This window comes from Acomys minous (genome assembly GCF_964271855.1).
Source record: "Acomys minous genome assembly, chromosome: 9".
In the NCBI taxonomy this organism is placed as follows: domain Eukaryota; kingdom Metazoa; phylum Chordata; class Mammalia; order Rodentia; family Muridae; genus Acomys; species Acomys minous.
In genome coordinates, this window is record NC_140490.1 from 28,650,893 (window position 1) to 28,673,532 (window position 22,640).

At 42.3% G+C, this 22,640-nt stretch overlaps 1 protein-coding gene across 4 annotated transcripts in view; it reads right to left on the reverse strand.

Annotated features, from left to right (window-relative positions):
- NEK10 (NIMA related kinase 10) overlaps positions 1-22,640 on the reverse strand; it is a 190,718-nt gene that overhangs the window by 35,954 nt on the left and 132,124 nt on the right. For 3 of the 4 annotated variants that reach the window (XR_014781490.1, XM_084794334.1, XM_084794333.1), the window contains exons 27-30: positions 16,222-16,405; positions 16,047-16,133; positions 14,184-14,238; positions 7,892-7,929 (exon numbers count right to left, since the gene is read on the reverse strand). Coding sequence is in view for 3 of the 4 variants with exons in the window: in XM_084794334.1 (XP_084650460.1) it covers positions 7,892-7,929; positions 14,184-14,238; positions 16,047-16,133; positions 16,222-16,405 (364 nt within the window). In the remaining variant the exon portion in view is untranslated. Of the gene's footprint in view, positions 1-7,891; positions 7,930-12,355; positions 12,453-14,183; positions 14,239-16,046; positions 16,134-16,221; positions 16,406-22,640 lie in introns of those variants that run through there. The other variant, XM_084794335.1, reaches the window with a different exon arrangement.

Consider the following 22,640-nt stretch of genomic DNA (forward strand, 5'->3'; position numbering starts at 1 on the left):
CCTGTTATATTTCTAAATTCTTCTTGCCAAGAAACAGAGCCTCTGAGACAGGCAGACAAAATAACAGTAGAGGGGGTAGGGCCTCCCGAAGAAGGGGAAACACTGCTCAATTAGGAATGGGAGCAGAGGGTGTGGACATTGCTGTGAGGACCATAATGAATTAGTAGGCCCTTTACTAGGCATGAGACACAGCTCTGGCATGATGGAATGCACACTGGACTGGCAGTCTCCACGTACACAGACAGCTTCATAAAGGACATGATCATCCAACAGTAGCCTGGCTGGGCAGTGCCATGAGAGGTACAGTCAGTGCTCTGCAGGAGAGGAAGCCAGGAGCCACATGGACAGTGAAGAAGTGTAGGCTCAGTTTTCTTAACAAATATATTTTATTACGAACTTATTAACCAAGAGTACCTCACTTATAATCTGACTAACCTAAACAATAGGAAAAGAAGATTGAAGAACACAATAATGAAACCGTAAGGATTTTAGTTCCAAGAAACAATTCTCCTGGTATAGTCAACAGGATTTCTTCTGCTGGAACCTGGATCAACCAGAACCCCGGAACCTCAGCTGAATCTCAGAGCCCCGAAGCCTTCCCTGGAGCAGCTCTCACTAGGAGCGTCTCAAAGTGGAGAGATGAACAGTCAAAACTATCCCAAGTCTCGAAAGCCCCCGCCTCTTGTTTTTGGCTCACATTTATACCTCCTCTCAGCATTTGTTCAAGGATGTTTTTTGGCTGCTTAATAACCAGTCTCCCCCACATGGTGGTTCGACTTCTAAGGGGATAAACATCACCTGCTCTCTCACACGTCTTTTTCTCATGCCCCACTTGTGATCTAACAAAAACCCTGTTTATCTCTTCTTCAAAGAAGGCTCTCAGAGGAGGCCTGGAGCTGCAGCAGACACCTGGATCGAATGCTTTCTCTCCTCTAGGCCCCAGCAGCATGGTCTCAGGTGTCTTCACATGAAGTGGGATCTCAGCAAAGGGAAGTAAACTGCAGGGCTGACGTCATGCATACTTTGGGGAGACCTACAACACGTGGCCACTATCTGCAGAGAGCCAGAGCCAAGAGGGCTTTTGAAGCGTCCACCTCAGAGAATGATATTCACCGCAGTTTGATCTTGGCTTGCCTCAGGAGTCTGCCAAAAAATTCGATCTCTGTCACGTGATACTACTTCATGGGCATGAACAAGCTACCTGGGAAGGTTACAGTCCAGGCTGGACCTTGGGAAAATGACTATAGGGTGGAGTCTCACAGTGAACCCCAATGTCTTATTCAGAGAAGGAAGATAGATCTGGAAGTGCACGGCCAGTCTCTTGCTATTTGAGGCTCTGGCAGTCTTACAGCTGCCAACAAGAACACTGCGTCCAGACTGGGCCATTACCATTGCCGTGCCTCTGAAACTCTACACTACAAGCCAAGTAAATCCCATCCCTCCATCCCGGCTACCCCTTTTCCTTCCTTCTTTCCCACCTCCCCTCCTTCCTTCCTTCCTTCCTTTTTTTTTTTCTTTTTGGTATGTTTGCATATGTGTAGGACATGTGTACACATACATGGCCTAGATAGCATTCTGCCACCCTCAGAACCCAGCTCAGCATTAGCACAGGCAGTCTCCAAACCCTAGAAACCGAGTTGACCAGGCTATGGGTAGAGAAAACTGCTCCCCAAGGAGGAAGAGAGATGGCAACTATCGGTGTGCCTAGCATCTGCCTGACAGAAGTCAACAACACACTGAGAAACTGTCTACAGGCGAGAAAAGTGAAAAGGCATCACTGAGTCCCTTCCGGCTACTGAATTCAAAGATGCAGAAAGGGGACTGGAGAGGTACGTCAGTGACTGAGAGTTGTTGCTATTCTAGCAAAGGGTTCTAATTCTGTTGTAAGAACCCATGTCAGGCACCTCATGACCTCCGATACTTCTAGATCCAGGGGATCTGATGCCTCTGGCCTCCATTGGCACTTATGCTCATGTACACACACCCCACCCAAGCATTCCCACACACATACACTTAAAACTAAAATATAGAAAAAATATGAAAAACATCCTCATTGACAGGCAGCGTCCTCCTGGGAGCTTGCGCAGTGTTTCCCTGGCTTGAAGAGCTAGGAAGCAAGTCTTCACTGGTGAAGCATGCTTGTCCCTCCCTCTCATACCCCTATCTCAAGCCTAAAAGGAAAATTCTGGTGAGGAGCCTTCACCTGAAGTGTTTAGAAGAGAAACGCTTTGAAGTTTAGACTGTTTCATATTTGGGCATATTAGTATGCACGTGGTGAGCTATCTTGGGGATGGGGCTAAAGTCTGAACCCAAATGTCACTCATAGTCCTTATGCCCTTTAAATGCCCAACAGTTGATATACAAAGACACACACAACCCGACGACACACAGCATGTCTTCGCTGACTGGGATTCAGCATGAGACATCAGGTGAGGATCATTCCTGTCTGTGCTTAAAGCTTCTGAGTTTGCAATGTTTCAGAGCCTGAATTTCAGATCAGATGTGAGGAGAAACAAGGAACTTTGCAACCGTGGATCCGCACTGGTTGCTCAGCAAACCATTTCCAATGCCTGACCTCACAGGAGTGTGTGAGTGTGTGTATGTGAGTATGTACGTGTGCCAATAGCACATGCAAAAGTCTACTCAAGATTCTTACCATCTAGGTGAGGATGCAAACAGTATGCCCCCTGAGTTCCAATGGAAATACAGAAAGACAATTGTACTGTATCGGCCACCAGCATAGGTACTTGGACTAAAACCTGCTGAGCTTATGTGATAAGAAGGTTGCTATGTGGTAAAATAAGATAAACATGCCATGCAGTGATGGCGCACACCTGTGCAAGGCAGGCACATATCTATCAGTTCAAGGCCAGCCTGGTCTACAAAGCAAGTTCCAGGACAGCCAAGGCTGCACAGAGAAACTCTGTCTCAAAAAAAAAAAAAATCAAACAAACAAAAATCAAAGACAAACACGTGTGGAAAGCTTGGCAGTTGTGGAAAGTCATTTTACACAGCACGTGCCAGTAACTAGCCAGAAAGTAAGCCACTAAGGACACCCGCACAAAGACAGCCAGAACGTGAACTGTGGCTCTGAAATATTCAGGTGAAACACAGAACTGACCTTTATGAACAAAGGACAGATACAAAAATAGATCCAGTCATTTAAAGTCACCTAACTAAGAGCCTAGCAATCATGAAGTGACAGTTTCTATTGATAGTGTAGACTGAGAAGCCTCATACATCAACACATCAACCCAGCAGCTGGGTGTCATATTCTGTCCAAATAAAAACTGAGGGAAGGAAGGAAATATCAGTATTACTCCAGACACCTCAGCCATGCTTAACTGACAGTGTATTTATACTAAAGAATTTGACTTGGGCAGGCCTTGCCACTCGCCCAAGCAGCACAATCAATAAAGCTGGTCCTGGTGGCTGGGCTGTGGGTGAGCCAGCCTTCGGGTCCTGAGAGTGGGAGAGCTATCCCTGCTCCTTGTCAGCTCCAGCTCTCTGGAGAATGGGCCTGGTACCTAACCTGGGCAGCACAGTAAAGCTGGCCCTGGTTGCATGGGTGCAGGAAAGCGTGCCTTGAAGGCCTGAGAGCTGGGGAGCTGGCTTTCTCTCTCACCTGGGCAAAGCTGGAGAGCAGGTCCTAGTGGCAGAGGCTCAGGAGAGTTGTCGGCTGACCAACTCAACTTCCACCCAAGCACAGATTCAGGCCTTTGCCTTGGCCCACACCATCTATGAACTGTTGGAGTGGATGAACCAAAGCTGCAGGGTCGCCATGATATAGGGCAACAACAGGATTTCCTGTGAGAATCTATCACTGATAGTGTAGCAGAAGCCAGAGGCCTCAAACCAGACCAAGGGCTCATTGCAATGAACATTTGTAAGGAAAGATGTTTAGGCAAAGGGTATAGTGTGTGACACACCGAAGCTTCCATGGTGAGCTTTTGTTGTTGTTTTGTTTTGTTTTGTTTGTCGGGGGAAGGGTGCAAGGGCAGAGGGTAGATATGGAGAGACGGGAAGATGACTGAGATTGAGGTACATGGTGTGAAATTCACAAAGAATCAATAAAAAGTTACAGAAAATTTATTTTAAAAATGACTTGGAATCTTGGAGGCTCAGTGGGTGAAGCACTTGCTCATTAGCATGGGGCCCTGAATTGGATCTCCAGCACACACACAGACGGCATGGAGGCACACACATGCAATTCCAGCAATGGGGCAGTGGAGACAGGAGGACCCCTGACATGCACTGACCACCTGGCCTGTCAATGGATAAGCTGCAGATTCAGTGAAAAACTCTATCTCAACCAATAAGGTAGAGGGAAATCGAGACACCTCACATCAATCTCTGGTATCCACCACTCCTCCACACACATGCACACACATGAACTCATTCATAAACCGTACATACAAGGGCACAGGGATGTTTTTTTAAGTCACATGTTTTTCTAAGATTTTTGTTTATGTTTAGAACTGCCATTTAGTCATGGCAAGTGACAGTGTGCTGGCTTCCCATTACAGAGATAATACAAACTTCTGTTTAAAATGTTCAAATTGAGAAAGATTAGAGAAATGGCATGAAAAGCAGGGCATGGTAAATTTGCAGAATATATCTCAAGTGGCTAAATAACATGTTCACTCACGCATTGATTCCTTGCTAATTCCTGCCAACACTTTCACCCCAAGTCTTCACTTCTGTAGAGAGCGAACTACATCTTCTTATTCAGCCCAAGGAATATGAGTAAAACATGCTATTGCTATAATCTAGTTAACAGGAGAAGCCACAGCATGGGGTCTTGTAACGGCATTAGCTGGAGTAGTTTGTCATTTGTGGTTCCACAGGCCTGAGGTGCCTCTCGGGTTGGCTGCTGTCACACTATGGACTCAAAAGGGTGCAATCTGCACAACTGTATAAGACAGCAACTTCCGGCTCCAAACTCACGGGTCTCCCCTTTGTTCTTGCACAGCACAGGGAGAGAGATTCTCATCTTGCTTGCTCCGAGTTTGACTAAATCCTCCCCTCCTGGCCATTTTTAACAGAATATTTAGGAAATTTGGAGCTGTGGATGCTATGTTTAATTCCTAACATGTTCCTCTCCACCAAAGAAAGCTGGGCTCAATGTTAGATAGGTAAATTGCAACAACAGAACATGCCTTCAAAACACTACACAAATCAATCATTCACACATGTCGTGGTGTGTGTCTCCTTCATAACTAAGCAGTGCTGATGTAATTTGCAACTGACACCTAACACCTCTGGTGGGAGTTTGGAGACCGTGTCAGCCCATTATTCTCACAGAGTAAAGTCTCAAGGTGTGTCTGGAATGAAGACACCGGCAGGTGAGGTAACTGAGCAACTTGCCCGCTGCCAGTTATTTGTTAAACTCACAGTGGCCCAAATTTACCTGTGACACTTTTAAAAGCACTTTTCCAATAGCCAGAAAAACAATTTAGCATTAAAATGGAGGAATGTAAAGAGCCAAAGTCTGCTCTAAGATGTAGAGGTGACCTTCATTCATGTTGTATTAAAGTAAGGTGTGTCTTTGTATATTTGATTGTTAATTGCTGAACTGGCAGTGAGCTAAATGCTATTGAGGAATTCACTCAATGTTGTGTAAAAATTATTCCCCAATATCTCTGTTTGGTTAATAAAGAAGCTGAAGAGCCTATAACTGGGCAGAGAAGACAGTAGGCGGGACTTCCATCCCCAGTCTAGGTATCTCAGGGAGAGAAAAGAGAGAGAGAGGAAGAAAAGAAGGTTGCTATACCATGAGGAGAAAATCACCATAGTGAAGCCACTATGGGGACAAGGCTAGAACAGAGGCATCCAGGGGGTCCAGCCTAGAGGACAGGTAATAGGGCATATGCCTGGGAAGTTGGCCAGGATAGCACCATCAAGTTAGAATAGATTGGTACCTGCCCAGTTATGGTGCTTGAAGCTTATTAATAAATGTAACAGGTCTCTGTCTCACTATGTGGAAGCTAGGGGAGGCATAGGGGAAAAAACCCTTATTTTCAACACTAAGAAGCACAATAGCTCATAGGTGGGGCCTCGTCCTCCAGGGCATGAGTGTGCTCCACAAGACAGTAAAAAATGAAACACTCATTCGGGGAGTAGAAGGTAACATTCACTGATATGTAAAATGCATTAGTGCCTTGTAGTTCAAAATTTAATATGTAAATCAACATTTTTTAAAAAGGTAAAGCATAGAAAGATCACATGTTAAATTTTTAGTGTAAATCAGGTTTTTTGTTTGTTTGTTTTTTTGTTTTGTTTTTTAAATCACACCTTACACAACTCAATCCACACTTCAGGAAAAAACAAATTTCTATGATGAACTGCACAGGCCATGGTTTCTTACATGTGTAGGCGTTCTATTCTCACTGTTAAAGAGCTGAAAATAACAATCATTTCAGATCTACACTTAGGTTGTTAACTCACCTTTGTCAAGACATTGGTATGGAAGCCCAGGCTGATGTGATACTTTGGGGCATTTTAACAACACAACCATCTTACTTTGCATCCATACTGACATTGTGACAGCCTTAAACTATCCCCTAACACTCTCAAAGAAAGTTTTACAAGTGGGGAGACAAGGCCTAAAAGTACTGTAAGTCCATCCACAATATCTGTGCTCCCTGAACACATTAATTAAATGTACCAAACAACGTGAGTTAAAGAGTAAAAGTGAAGGTAGCACCAAAGAATAATTCCAAATAACCCACATACTAAAATAAAATATTTTGTTCTAGAATCATACACTCACGTTAAAAGAGAAATCACCATGCATCTGTCAAGTTTTCAGGTTTAGGTGATAATTTTACTGTTGCTATTATTCATCTGTACTAGAAATTAAAAGCTAGCTAACCTATCCTCTTCGTCCCACAGCATCATTATAAACATTCACATTAAGGACACATAATCTGCAGCTGGAGCAATGGTTCATGGGAAAAGGCACTTGCTATTCAAGCCAGATGACATGGGTTTAATCCCTAAGATCCACCGTGGAAGGAGAGCCCTGATGCCACAAAGAGGTCCCCTGACTTCCATGTGGGTACCAGAGCAAGCGTGAATCAGCATGGACCCACAGCAATCCCAACAAAATAAGGTCTACGGTAATTTTTAACTTAGAGAAATTGTATAATAATTTGAGTTCAACCAAACAAAAATAACTGTGTCTAGAAAATTAACTGGGTCAGAGCAAAAACGGTGACAAAAATATGCATGCTCTGCCATTGGAGAGGTTGGGTTTTCATAACTATCTACATAAAAAAAAAGCAGTCACTATTTTTTGGAGTAATTATATGCTTTATAACTTAAGTGGTTAATATTCTCATGAAGGCCAAAATGCAAATTTTGGGAAAACAACCTATAATATTTTGATCATTTTTGTGCTACTGAACTGTAGCACTGGTGGGCAAGTCAGACAGAATTCTCCTGCTATAAATCACAATTTCCCTTGGAGTGTCATCAAGATTAATCCCTGTACTTGGGAGGCAGAAGTAGGAGGATCTGTGTGAGTTTGAAGCCAGCCTGGTCTAAGAGTGTGTCCAGGAGAGTCAAGGCTACATGGAGAAACTCCGTCTCACAATATATGTATATCTTAGGCTCAATGCTGTTCACTCACGCACTTAATATCAAAATGATCTAGTGAGTATTGCCATAATCTTTGGGACTGTGGAGAGTCACATCAGACAGGCTCTGGAGATGCCAGCCTGCACTGACTCAGCCTCTCCTTCCTTAGGTGGGCCCTGGTGGGCATGAGGGTGGTGCTTTCACAAGCAGGTAGAGAGGCAGCAATGCTGAAGAGAGGAAAGGGGAGAGGTGAACTGACAAGCTCACACTTGCTTTTGGAAAGGCAGGACTAGCATCAATTCTGAATTACCTGGTCTTGGTCTTGATCCTATTCCACCAATGAAGTCCCTGGAGACAGAATCAGACAGGGGCCATTAGGACAGGTCCACCTAGTGACAAACAGTGACTGAGAACTGCATTTTGCTGTATTTGATAAAGATAGAAATAACACTTTGAATGCAGAATGGACTTTTTAAAAATACAGTTAGTTTTTTAATTTTAATTTTATTAATTTATTCAGATTACAACTCAAATGTTATCCCATCAATCACCTGTATCCTCCCATTCCTCTCTCCCTCCTGCTTTCACCCTATTCCCCTCCCCTAGGTCTTAGACTGAGGGGGACCTCCTCCCCGACTATATGGTCATAGGCCATGAAGTCTCATCTTGGTAGCCTGCTTATTCTTTCTTTGAGTGCCATCAGGTATTGCACTAACCAAGGACAATACATGCAGTAAACATCAAACCCTACTCTGATCTACCCAATGGACAGGACATTCTCCACAGTTATGTGGAGAGCGGGGACTGACTCTGACATGAGCTCTGGTGCTCCATAGAACGGACTTTCTTCTGGCAAACAGAAGCACCTTGTCCTTCCAGGGGATTTGTGATGAGCAACCCTTCAAGATGAGCAAGTCTAAACTCTGTCCTGAACAATGTTTCTGGTACCATCTAAATCAAAACAGTGATTGTGTGTGTGTGTGTGTGTGTGTGTGTGTGTGTGTGTGTGTGTGTGTGTGATACAGTCCCATGTACATCAGGCTAGTCTCAATCTTGCCATGTAGGTAACCCTTGCCTGGCTGTGATTTTTGTAGTTAAAACAACTAATATTAACTTTTTACATGTGGTGTTTCCCATGATTTGTTCTTGAAATGAAAATTCAAAAGAACAAGCAACCACCATACACTTCTATGAAACGAAATGAATTTACAGCTTCACAATTACACATTGTAGAGTCTTCAGTACTATTAACATCCTTCTCCTTGCCCCAAAACTCTAGGCTCTAGTTGGTCCAGAGCCTACTGGTGTGTGTGGGCAGCCTTCATCTCTACCAGGGATACTAATGAACAGCCTCCCTCTTGCTCCTCCCAGTAGAATGTGAAGCCTATTTCCTAGTAGTTTTCTGCATCTGAAAGACTCACATGATGACAAAAGGCTCATAGTGAACATCAGCAAGGAGCATGCTGGGAATCCACTGGGCAGCTCTGAGTGTGAACACTCACAGAAGGCTACGAGATGTCTATGTTGGGGCTGACAGATATTGTGCCCCAACCTTGTCATCTCATCATACAACTTAGAGTATTCATTTGCAGCTCGTAATTTAAGTGGAACAAAGTTGGCACACATTTACCAACCATCTAGTAAATGCTAGAAAAATCACTGAATCTCAGTCTTACGAGTGCCTTCTTCCTTAATTCCTTTCCACTTTCTTTTACCACCGATTTAAAACATTCTAGGTAGAAATATTCTTACAAAGTTTTTTAAAAGGTGAGATTAATCATTTTTCATCAAATATATCCAAACTGGCAGTTAAATTGAATAGTTTATACTGTTTTACAGTTAAAGTATATCAAACTAAACATTTGGTACCTCAGTTGCACTAGGCTCAAGTCAACACATGTGTCAGTTATCTCCATACTAAACTTTCCAGATCTTTCTATACAAGCCATTGATTACTATCCCTTACCCACAGCTTTAGTTGGGCCAGTGAGCTGCTAGGTCTGCCACCTTAAATGTGAATTAAAATGCAACTTGTGGAAAACTTTCATTCGCTTTCCATCATTCCTCTGGGTGTTTTTGGAAGCTTGGTAACACACACTGAGTTAGCTGCATGGTGGTTTTTATCGTCCTGAAAAGTCTTTTATTTAGAACGATCCTATTAAATGGCAACTATGAAGGGATTTGTGACAGGGATAGGGCAACTGTGCTCAGCTGCTCCAAGTTTTGTGTTGTTCTTTATAATTCTAGATTCTTCTTTAGCAAGCTTTGAGATGGAAGCCGTAAAGACGGCTCAGTGGATAAGAGCACATACTGCTCTTATAGAGCTCTCAAGTTCTGTTCCCAGAACTCATATAAGATAGCTTGCATCCACCTATAACTCCAAGCTCCAGGGGATTCAATACAGTCTACTGGCTTCTGTGGGCACATGTACCACAGATGCACGTAAATTCAAACATTTAAAAATAAAATGTCTTTAAAATGTATTAGGGAATATTCACATAAATATCACACACACACATACATACATACACACACACACACACACACACACACACACACACACACACACACACACTTTTTTCATTAGAGGCCCTGTGCTAGACACCAGTAGTGAAAAGAATCCATATTCATAGTGTCAGAGCTTGTGATGTAGCTGTGCAAGTACAGCAGAAACATCATTAAATTCTTTGAAGTGAGTCATTACTCCCAAGGATGGACAGTCATTTGTAACATTAGAATAGCATGCATCTACTGTGAACAGAAGCCACAGCTTTTGCTGGGCAATTGCTAGGCCCATAGATGGACAGATGGTAGCAATGATGCAGAGCCTGGGGAAATTCTAGCCCAAGGCACACAGAACACTTATGACCTATGGAGCATTGTGGTTCCAGATGATGGTGTTCCCATAACAGCTCAGCTGGCCAGGGGGATGATTTAACATGGAGACATTTCAGACATACTGAAGATCCTATCTAATGAAAATTTTCAGTTGGACACAAATAGCTCCTAAAGCTGGTGACTGTGAGAGCATTTCAGAAGCTAAAAGGACTCTAAAAGCCATGACCTCTAGCTGGTCCCAGATCCAGCATGACCAGGCGCCCACAGCTCATAGGCCTTGAAGAGTCTGGAGTGATGAGCTGGGTGCTAGCCTACAAGTCCACCCACGCCAGACAGCAGGAAGGCAGAGGCTGCAGCTGGACTCTGTGGTTTGTAAGACAGATTTTACTGTGAATTGGTACAAGCACAGTGTGAATTGGTTTGATAATTATTTTGTCAGGAAGGCATGAATTATTGGATAATTATTTTGTCATTAAAGTCCTAGCCATGAAAGAGATAACGCTCTAGAATTTTCTCTCAAGGAAATCCTTTAAATGCATCCTATCAAATGAGAAGCTTGTCTCCCAACACCAAGAACATGTCATGTGACGTTACTGCAACCATGCATACAACATAACTAGAATCTTTCAAGGTCCGTGACCATGACAGGTGTGGCAGGTGACTCGAGGGAGGTTGGGCTCTCATATTTCATCAAGGTCTTCATCTGCTGCAGTGTTAACAGAGTTGGTATCTCCATGAGGAGGCAGTACCAGGTGCCTGGTTTTCCTTTCAGACAGTGCCAATGGCTGAAGGCAAGTGAGCAATAATCAGGCAATCTTAGAAATGTCACAAGAAAGGGACAGCACTCCCACTGAGTGCATAGTGCTGCTCGTTTTTGCCATGTTGTTAGCAGACTGTGGGACTGTGACACTGGCAGAGAGGCCAGGTTGATTCTGGTAAGCAGTGGCTGGGCACACATATTCAATAAAAGCAAAATGAGACCCAGGTTATGAATAAGAATTGGGGGGCGGGGGGCAGACGGCTGTTAGCAGGGAGGGAGCATCGGTCCTGAGAACACAGAGGGCCCTTCTGGTCACATCTGTGATGATGCGTGGTCAGGAAACCCACAGGCGCCTCTCTCTACAAAGACTGCAGTCTAGAGCACACCCTCTAATGAAATCATGCTCACAAAGAACGTATTCACTGCAGGCATCTCTGGCGCTGCTGCAAACATCCGATGTTTCAGAGCAGCCAGACAACTACGCCCTGTCGCCTTGGCAACAGAAGGCAAGTAGACATGGAGAGATCTTGTTGCCTGAGCAACAAAAAAAAAAAAATTTTTTTTTAAAGTGGGCCTTAATCTGTGCCTAACACTATGAATTAATTCAAGGAAGTGGGCAAGATTTCTGTCCTTTACAGTAAGAGACTCAGAAATTGCAGTGAGACAATCCCTTAGTTTACCAACATGAGCATCTGGCAAACATCTCTGTGTCAGCACCGCTATGCAACATGCTGTGCCAGGAGAGTAAAGGTAAAGCCCACACAGCTCAGCCTAAGCCGGCATACCATAAGGAACCACATGAGCAGATGAATAGTCTTTTGGGGGGTGGGGTTCTTGGTGGTCTTGAACCACCAAGACCACCATAGTTCCCATAAATCTTCCTTCTCTGTCTGGGATGAGCAACTTTGAGAATTTCTTGCCTATGCTTTATCTCTGTTCTTTTTAGCCACAACCAGCCACATGTCCTTGTCACTGGCACAGTACTTCATGCTGGATATTGAAAAGCTGAAAAACATCTACGGGGTTGATTATTCCATTTAGTTTTCCCCTTTTATGTGGTATCATGATCTTTCTTTACGTTTGAATTGATCATTTTGTTTCTACATATTTGAGAGGATTAATTTGCTTTTTATATTAATAAACCAAGAAGCCCAGGAAAACCCTAAACAAATTAAGTCAAGAAGAACTTTAGCTTTATTTAATGTCTTTAAAATGACTAGAAATGATACTTCAAAGTTGTCTCATTTTGATTCAGAGACACCATTAGAATCACCTAGAAAGAAGTAAAAAAATATATATATTTTAATGTTCTTTCCTCCTGCTCTGTGTGAACTACCAGCTGTTTGCTGTCATTGTCCCCGTCTGCCCTGTGTCACATTGCACACTCTATACTGTGCCTGCACTGAACACAGCCCGCCTTAACCCACCTGTGCTTCCTTGCTTGTCACACAGCTACAGAAATGGGCTTTCATCAGCTCTCAGCAACCTTGGAACAGGCATCACCTCCCGTGTGTGTCCTGGCCACTTGTCATGTTCACGGATTTATAAGCACATGGTAAAAACACTACTCCATACAGCCCCTGCTTCTGGGTGAACTCCCATCTACTAACCCGCTTTATATAATTTGTTAACAAAACACAACTAATTTCTAGATTTATTTTCAAATCCTCTCAAGATATAAAATATGGAAATGTATGTTTTTGTTATTTTGAGAGGGCTGGACACAGATAGAACTATTACAAATGAGGAGAGCTCCCATGGATTCTTGCAGAAATCAAGGCTAGAATGATTTGTCACTTCCAAGATGTCTGAATTTACCTGGTTAGAAATGCTCATTTTTATATAACACTCTCTCGACTGCGGCACCCAGCTGCGTGTCGAGTTCTGATAGTAAGGCTGACTGGAGGAAGCGCTGCTTAGGTGTGCTTCAGCATTGAGGATGCTCTGGCCTCTGACCGTCCCTCTGCTGTCTGGTCATCTTCCCCAGCCCTGTACTGGTTGCTCCTAGCTGAGAGTCTTCCTACTCTAGGCTGTCTTCTGTGGAGTGCCCTAGAACACTGTCTCATAATTGAGCTCCTTTCTATTTGATGATCTTAATTGTATGGGTCTCTCTGTGCAGACAGAAATACAGTGCTGAGCCTCTTCCACACGCCATCTCTTGCACCATCTCTTTCAAATTAATCACCTGGAATTATGTCTTCCCTGTAGACTGCCTCTCCATAGGCTCGTTCTCACACACTAACTGTCGCAGCCACTCCTCATGGTCCGCAGCCATCTCTCCCTACAGAGCTTCTGAGACTACTACAGCCAGCCTTTGAGGTTGCCCCGTCCTCACGCAATGACACCTAAACTGTTCTCCTAACAATCACCAGACTTGCAGAGGCCAAATCTAATAGTTTGGTTTTAGTTCTTACCCTAAAATGCTACTGTCACAGAGGCAACTGACGTCCCCTAATAATTTCTTCTTTCTCTTAAAAGAATGCATATATATGTATGCACGTATATGATATACTTCATCGTCCTTCTCAGCTGGATGTGGTTGTATAAAGGAGTTCTGCCAAATATGTGTGAGCAGGAGTCACGAGCACAAGATCGGGGCTGTATCCTTAGAAGGGGGTGCATGCCCCCCAACACCCCTTTCCTCACCTTGCCCAAATTTTCTATGGAGCTGAGACCCATACCCATGCTCTAAGGACCCAGGGCCTAGGTGACCTCACTGAACACAGCTATTCCATGGTATTGGCCCAGAGCGTGCTCAGAGAAACTGACTGTTTGGATGTCACGGAACCAGAAGGCAGAGCACAAATCATTGAGGCCGAGGCTTAGCACTCTCCAGCAGGCTCAGCAGCCCGAGGTTCTGGCCCTGGGAGGCAGGAGCTAACACGTTCTATGTCCGCATGCCCAGAGTGACTTCTGCCAGTCACGGTGCAAGCTAGTCCCAAATAGCTCAGCTCTGCCTAGACTAGATGCACTCTAGGTGGGCTGCGCCTCACGACAGGCATACCTCGCTTGTGAGTGTCGTTCTTTTCCTGAGGCACTGAAACTTCTCTTTAAAATGCCTAAAACGGGAACACAGAAGTAAGTATAAATTATTGCTCCAGAAACAATGTGTTTTGCTGTTGCAGCACATTGCTTTTGCTTGTGGGAAAGAGCCCAGGTCCCAATGCTGAGCGTCTACTGTCTTGGCAGTTACCCTTCACTATATCCATCATTTTTCTTCTTGACAGTATTAGCTCACATATAATAATGTTAAAAATCACTATGTACATGTTTATTTTTTTTCTTCCAAAGGAAAGATGACAAACAGAACAGTGTTATTAAACACAGAATGTCTGTGCCATTTTCACCCTCAAGCATCTGTGCAGCCATCTCCATGTGAGGTTCAGTGTCTTTTTCGGCCTCCCCGGTGCCCATCTCCAGCACTGTTACTAGGGGGAAATACCACCACTCTCATCACTAAATCAATGAAGTGCTTCTAGACTTTGCTGCACATTTATATGCACGAAGAGTTTCTTCTGCATGGTGTCCATCATTCACCAAAGGCAGATCAAGGAGCTTTGCCTCCCTGGAAGGAATCTTTAGGAAATATAGAACAAACAATTGGACACAGTGATTGCTCCAGAAAAATCTAGAAGATTGAGTCACCATTTTGATAGAGTCGTTAAGTATAAAGAAGACAAGGAATGTGGCTAAATCCTTGGCACTCCACGTGGACTTTTAGCAAGACTGCTTTCTATTTTCTTTCCTGGGGTTTCCATACCATATTCACTGAGGAGACAGAATTATTTTCCCTTCATTTATTTTAAAGTATCTCTAATTGGAAATTTTAAATTCAGTTAACATACTCTTCTGGGAGATTTTTTTCCCTCCATTTCTATTTTAATATTTCTTTCAGTTTTAAGTCTGCCAAGTTAATTTATTCTCGCAGTTTTTACATTCTATAAATATAACATTTTCTTTTCTTTCGTATTCCTCGATATGTTTTGTTTTTGTTTTTGTTTCAATTTAAGACTATTATTGGGCAGGATTTACATATATTTTCATAGTCCTGGACATTTAAGATATTTATTTTTCTTAGACCCACTGAACACATCATTGTGCTGCTTGGTTTCATTCACTAACGAGTCACCTAGGAAGAGTCTCTGCTCAGGCTTAGATCAGGTTGGCTTCTGGGCATGCCTCTGAGGGAATCCCTTCATTGGGATAAGAGGGGCGTGAAACCTGCCTATTGCAGAGGGCGACGTTCCCTGGATTTGGCCCTGGACTGTTTGAGTACAGAAAATGGGCTGAACACAAGTAGCGTGCGCACACTCACCTCTCTCTTCTCTCAGCTGTGGCTGTGATGTGCCTGAAGTCCCTGCCTCCTTGACTCCCTGCTACGATGGAGGGAGGGTACCCTGGAACTATGAGATGTAGAGGGCCCTCCTCCCCTAAGTTGCTTTTGTCAGTGTTTTATCACAGTGACAGAAATGAAACTAGGGTAGAGACTGTCAATTAGATTGTACAAAAGTTAGTCCACACCATGGCTGGTTTCTCTCGCAAGTTTTTAGTTCCTCTAGCCCACAGACTGATGAAATGCTACCCTCCATTATTCCTAAAGTGGTTTGGCTGTCTGCAGCCCAGCCACTTTAGCTCCTTAGTCACAACCTGCATTTACTGGTAAAATTGAAAAGGCGCACCTGCTGTCTGGTGTCTGGCCTCTGACTCTTTCCATATGAGTGCTGCTCCTGAGACAGCAGCTTTAGCCTGCTTCTAGCTGCTCACTCCCATGGCCCCACCCACTGCTCTACCGCCCACTGACGTCCCGCCCACTGAAGTCCCGCCCACTGAAGTCCTGAGATGGCAGACTTGTATAGTGTGAGCTTACTGAATGTAGACTCCTTCAGAGGGCTTGAACTGGAGCTGCTACAGCTGTCTAAGATGTCCAGCTCATCGTCCAACTCAGAATACACATCTGCGCATGGAAAAGAAGACGAAGATGAGCCTGGAAACAGAAGGTCCGCAGTGCGTTCTTGCCCGCACCTTTCTCGCAGCAGACTCACCTTTGTCCACACTCTCCAGCTGGAAGTTATCCTCAGAGAGCACCTCCTCGCAGGTCCTCTCCTCCTCCTTCCCACAGGGCATGTGGAAGCCCTCCCCCGGCAGCTCCGTGCTCTCTGAGAGCTCGCTCTTCAGGCTGGCTGCGCCACTGCTGCTGCTGCTTAAGCTCGCCTTCTCAAAGGTCTCCTGGAAGGAGAATGTCAAGTCTTGAGCACCACATCCTCTTTCCTGGGCTGCACCCAACACTCGTTAGAATGCACATGCAGGTGTCTAAGATATTATTGCAAATACTTAACGCAGAAGTGATACCTTCTACCACGGGGCTCATTTAACCCACATAAAAACCAAGAAGTAAGTCTAAAATTAACCATCTGACAAAAAAGACCGGTCTCAAGGGGGCTCACACCAAAGGCCTGTGAGAACTGGTGACCTAACTGTATCTCTAAGCAACAGAGCCCAAAGTCCAATTTACCAGAAACTTCTTCCCTTTGAGCCTTTCCTCAAACATTTGCAATGGTTATCTGCTCAGCTCCATCAGTTACAAAATAGTTTCTCCAAGTAACACTCATGTCAGACAAAGCCAGTTAATATGCAGTTGAAGAAACACACTTCTAATCTGATTCTCTGGAACTAGTCTTCCAGCCAAGCTCCAGTATGCTTTGATGGATTAATTCCTCCATCTTGGTCATGCTTAGCCTGCTGACTTAGACAGGGAATGTTTGGGGGCAGTCTCTGAAGTGCCAAATGTGCATGCTTAAGAGATTACTAACATCTCTGTTCTGCCTGTATCTAGTTCCTGATTCCAAACTTATGAGCATCTTTGAAGTTCCAAAATTGTACTTAGCATTTTGTACACTGGCCTCTTTTTCTTCCTCTAAACAAACACACAAAATTCTGCTTCTTCTACCATTTCTCAACTGCTTTCAGGAGAAACTGTCCTACAAATCAACACCTCACTTTTGTCTTTGTTTTCAGGACCACATCAGTCTAAATACGTTGTCATCTCCTGCAGTGTTGTAAAGACAACACTTGGCATTTCAAGCTCCTCTAAAGACTCTACCCAATATGTGTCAATGCTGAGAAGAGGTTTGACAGTTCTTGCCTGGCATGATCAAGGGGCTGGGTCCAATTTACAACACCATAAGACACACTGAGAGGTTTTATTGTATTGGTGCAATTAGATGTGAGTATCTGCAAGGCCTATAGCAATAGTTTCATCTCTATTAAGAACAAGCGTGGATGACAAATCATAAATAGATATTTTAAAGTCAATGAGAGGGCTCAGTAGGTAAAGGCCTTGCCAAGCCTGATGGTCTGAGTTCAACCTCTGGATTCCACCGGGTGGAAGCAGAGAACCAGCTCTAGAATGCTGTCCTCTGACTGCACAAGTGTTACGTGGCATGTGCACACACCTGTTATATGGCATGTACATATACACATATAAACTTTAAAAAGAAGCATTTTTCTTTGAGCAGCAGAAGAGTAGAGTGAGGCTGAGTCATGTGACTCTAGACTTCAGGAGGATTGACTGGCTCAGAATCAGCTGGACTGTAAACTAATCACTTATAATTTCTAGAATTACAAATTCTGATGGAATTCTGTAAATTCTGATGAAAGAGAATTTCTAACATGAGAAAGATGCTCTCTCAGAAACTACATAAGCTGGAAGAGTTGTTAGGAGGGTGAACTCATTGTGATTTTTTAAATATGTTGCTATAATGATCTTCAGTTTCATGTACATCATTTCTGTGTCTGTTCTCTCTCATTCCCTATGGAATACACAGCCTTTGTTGTGTGGAATGCTGTGTCAGGAGAGTAGAATGGTTTTCAGGAAAATATCAATGCTCCTTAATATTTTCTGAATAAGTGAAACTAAAGATGGATTGAAATATTAAAGATTTTAGTCTTATGACAAAGTAAAAACTGACATCTGTACTATAGTTTTCTTAAAACTATACAAACCCATAATAATATGGTATTATTATGGTAGTTCAGGTTTAGACAACAGATGAGAAAACATTATCTATGAGATAATTTCTTAAAAGTCATGATTTAAAAAAAAAAAGACAGGATAAAACAAAAACACCAATAGAAAAATAAAAGAAGCCCACTGGGAGCTAGGGGAGCATGCCTTTAATCCCAGCACTTGGGAGACACAAGCAGATGAATCTCTGTGGGTTCAAGCACAGCCTGGTCTACAAAGCAAGTTGCAGACAGCCAGGGCTACAAATAGAAACTCTGTCTTGAAAAAAAAAACAAGAAAGAAAGAAAAGAAAGAGCTACCAAAAAATCGAAAAAAGGTTAACTAGGAGCTCTACAATAAGCTAGCAGTTGTCCTCAACTGCCTACTGCTACTGACACCAATCTGGGACACTGAAGAAAGGAGCTGACAAAGAAACTAAAAAATGAAAAAAATGTTCCATTCTCATGGATTAGCAGAATTAACATTGTAGGGAAAGCTATATTAACAATAAATAGTGTACACACTCTACTCAATCTCCATAAAAATTGCAATGCCATTATTTACTAGACGAGAAAATAATCCAAGAATCACTTGGAACAGAAGGACCATGAGAAGACAAAGCAATTATAAGAAAAAAGTACTACCAGGGGTATTACAATACCTAACTTCAAATTATACTACATAACCATAGTGACAAAAAAACCAATGGTGTTGTATAAAAACAGACATTTAGGCTGATGGAATAGACAAGATGAATTAGGAATAAAGACAGCTATATCCATTTAATCTTTAGAAAAAAAGTTATCAAAAACATAAACTAGAAAAAAAAACAGACTTGAAAAGAATGGTGCTGAGAAACTGGTTATCAATATACAGAAGAATTAAGTTATATCCAAGTCTCCAAGACTGCACAAAACACAATTAAAGATGGATTAGAGACTTTAAACTAAAACCAGAAACATGAGCGTTGCCAAGGGAAACAGAGAAGGCAGTTCAAAGTGTGAGCACAGGCAACAATTTTGTGAAAAGGACTCCAGCGGCACAGAGACTGGCCAGTGAGATTGCATGAAAAGGAAATGTTTCCTCACAGCATGAGAGATTATGAGCAGATTGGGGAGAAATGCTACAAAACAGCTCAAGATGTTTATCAGCTATACATAGATGTATAGCAGTATATATACCCAGGAGGTAATACCAAGAATATGTAGAGGACTTCACAATGTAAACATTCAGGCAATTAACCTTCCCATAAATAAATGGGAAAATGAAATCAACAGTCTGCAAAAGGAATAATATAAAAAAATCCAATAAACACTGGAGAAAATGTCCTATACCCTTAGGTATTAGACAAAAGCAAACTAAGACTGCTAAAAGAGTACATCTCATGTCAGCCAGACTAGTTACCATGAAGAAACAAATGATAAATTCTGGGAAAGATGTGGGAACAGAGGAGCCTTTACCCTTTGTTGCTCATGACGTTTTGTGTTGGTTTTGATTTTGATTTTTCGTTGTTGTTTGGCCACTATAAAAACCAGTACAGCCTGGAACTCTACAGGTTCCCACATGCCTGTAATCTCAACACTCAGTGAGGGAGAGGCCAGCCTGATCTACAAAGTAAGTCCAGGCAGCCAAGGCCACACAGAGAAATCTTATCTCAAAACAAACAAAAATAAAACAAACAAACAAACAAAAGTACAAAGTTTCCTCAAAAACAGAAAGTAGAACTTCCATGACTCAGCTATGTCTTTCTTGGACCCAAAACCCTCTAGGTCTCCCCATAGAAAATTACTTGCACATCTATGCTTATTGCTACACTGTCCACAACAGGAAGAACATGGGACCAGGTAGACATGTCGGACCTACTGGAAGAATAATGAAAACTGGAAATTGTCTTAAGAAAAATATCCCTGACCGAGAAAAGCAGATACCACATGTTTCTCTCACACGTGGATCCTGGACTTAACCTTCTGTATTTGTGTTTGCGTGTGTGGGTGTTTAGGGCAGGAAACTTGGGAGGCGAAATGAGAGGTAGAAAGGTTAAAGAAGGGTTGGGGAAAGAAAATAGAAGGCAACAGACTATCTGTGGTCTAGAAAAGGACGGTGGGAAAAGCCAGCATGAGGAGGACAGTGGATAAGGCCAGGGTGACAGGAGGAGCAACAAAAACAAATACACAGTGAGGGTCCCCGGTGGACTCATTACTTTGTATACTAATCTAAAAGAAAAAGGAACATAAAAAAGCTAATTCTGAAATCCAATAGACCCAAACCATTGAAATCAAAGTTGACAAAAGACAACAAGGCTCAATTTCAGCACTGATGATTCAACTGCTCACACAGAAGCAGAGTTTCAGCCAGGAAGACAGACAGACCTACTGGCACCAATTGGAAGCTACACAACACCATACTGTGTCGTGAAAACTTCTGAGAGTAGAGACAAAATGGCAACTACATGGAAAAATGCATTTGCTCATGCTAAAGATTACATAGGGCAAAATAAATATTCCCAATTCATGTTCAAAAAGTGTCAGCTTTATAATATTTAAAACAGAATGAGAGTTGGTCAATGAATAAGTAAGTAAACAGGTCAATGAAGCCACATAGATCTTAGAAATAGTTATTCACTGTTGTCAATTTCACACAAATAGTTGAAAAAAATTTAATGGGGAAAAACTGCATATTCACATGAAAAAGTGATATCTTCATTTTTCTGTAAACAAAGTGAGGTTAAAATAAACCATAGATCTAAATATAAAAGCTATATTTATTTAAATATATTTATATAAATTATAAATAAGTATTTATATAAAATATTTTCAATATAAAAGCTTACTTTTTCAACCATAAATAAAGCAGTTTTTTTTTCCTTTGCTTGGATGTAGAAATCATTAACAACCAAGTAAATAAAAACTAAAGAAATAAATTGGTCTCCATCAAAATTATAATTTTCCTGTGCTTAAAAAATAGTAATAATAAGTGAATAGGTAAGTCACAGGTTATGAAATTTTTATAAGACAGCCTTAGAAAAAAGATAGTATTAAATATATTAAAAAGTAAAAATTAAAAAACAGATTAATAATCTAACTAAATAATGAGCCAAATATGTGAACAGACACATGCACACACGGACACAGAACCAGCAGGTGTGAGTCAAGGCTCTAGAGCACTGGCTATCAAAAAAGTGTGAACTCAAGCCACAGAGAAGACACAAAGGCTAAAGTAAAAAGAACACATCAGACACCAAAGACAGGGACACTGGCAAACACACACAGCTGGACTCCTGTGACAAAAACCACATGAGCAAGATGATCCATGAAAGCACTGGGCATGTGCTTTCAGAGGGTTAGTCCTGATGGCACAGAGAAGGTATGGCGGCAGCAGAAATGGCAGAGAGCCCACACTTTGACCCAGAAGAGGGAGGCAGAGAGTACACTGGGAATGGCATGAGGCTTTTAGAACATCAAAGCCTGCCCCCCCCTGCCACCCCCACCCCAGTGACACACACCTTCAGCCAAGTCATGCCTCCTAAAGCTCCCCAAACAACCACCAACTGGGTATCGGGTATCGAAATGCCTGAAACTTAGGCAGGCATTTCATCCCAAGGACCATCTTCTGTACCCTGTTCTAGGGAGTGTCAAACAATATAAGGTTGGAAAGCTAGTCGTTTCTTTTGTAGCAAACCACACAACTACTTGTGACCCACAAGTTCAATTTCTAAGTATTACCTAAAAAAAAGAAATAGAAACATAACCACAAAATGTCTCCCATGATAAGGTTCCTAGCAGTTTTGGTTAAAACATTCCAAATTTGGAAATAAATACCATATTTTTCAGACCAAAAGATGCGCCTGACCATAAGATGCACCAAGTTTTTAGAGCAGTAAAACAAGAAAGACAGTAAAAACAGCAATCAAACTATAAAGTGTACCCTAATTTCCTCCCCACTTTTGGGGGGAAAGTGCATCTTATGGTCCAAAAATATAGTATTCAGCAACATGACAATAAGATGTGACAGGTATTTAATTTATACATCATAAGTACTGTATGTATTTATTTAACATAAATATATTTGCATATTTAATATATACTATGTTTAAATATATAAATAAAAATTAGTAAGCCAACAAAATAATGGGAGTTGGGATATAACCTAATGTAAACATAACTAACATTTATCAGATAGCAGACTCTTATAGACATGGCTAGCACCTACATGTTAGATGCATATGAAGTCCACTGCTAACCTCCATCCCCAGCCCCAGGTAGGACTAATCCTAGATGCTGTGAGGGAGTTTTCAGAGGGATGTGTACAGAATTTCATGTGGGTGATGACTGTATGTGTCAAAAGTCATTAAGCTCAGCACTTAGACATCCTAACACTATGCATATGTAACTTGTGTTGATTTTAAAGAGGGAGTCCACAGAGTGAATGAGAGAATTGTGTCTATTTGAGGAGAGTAGA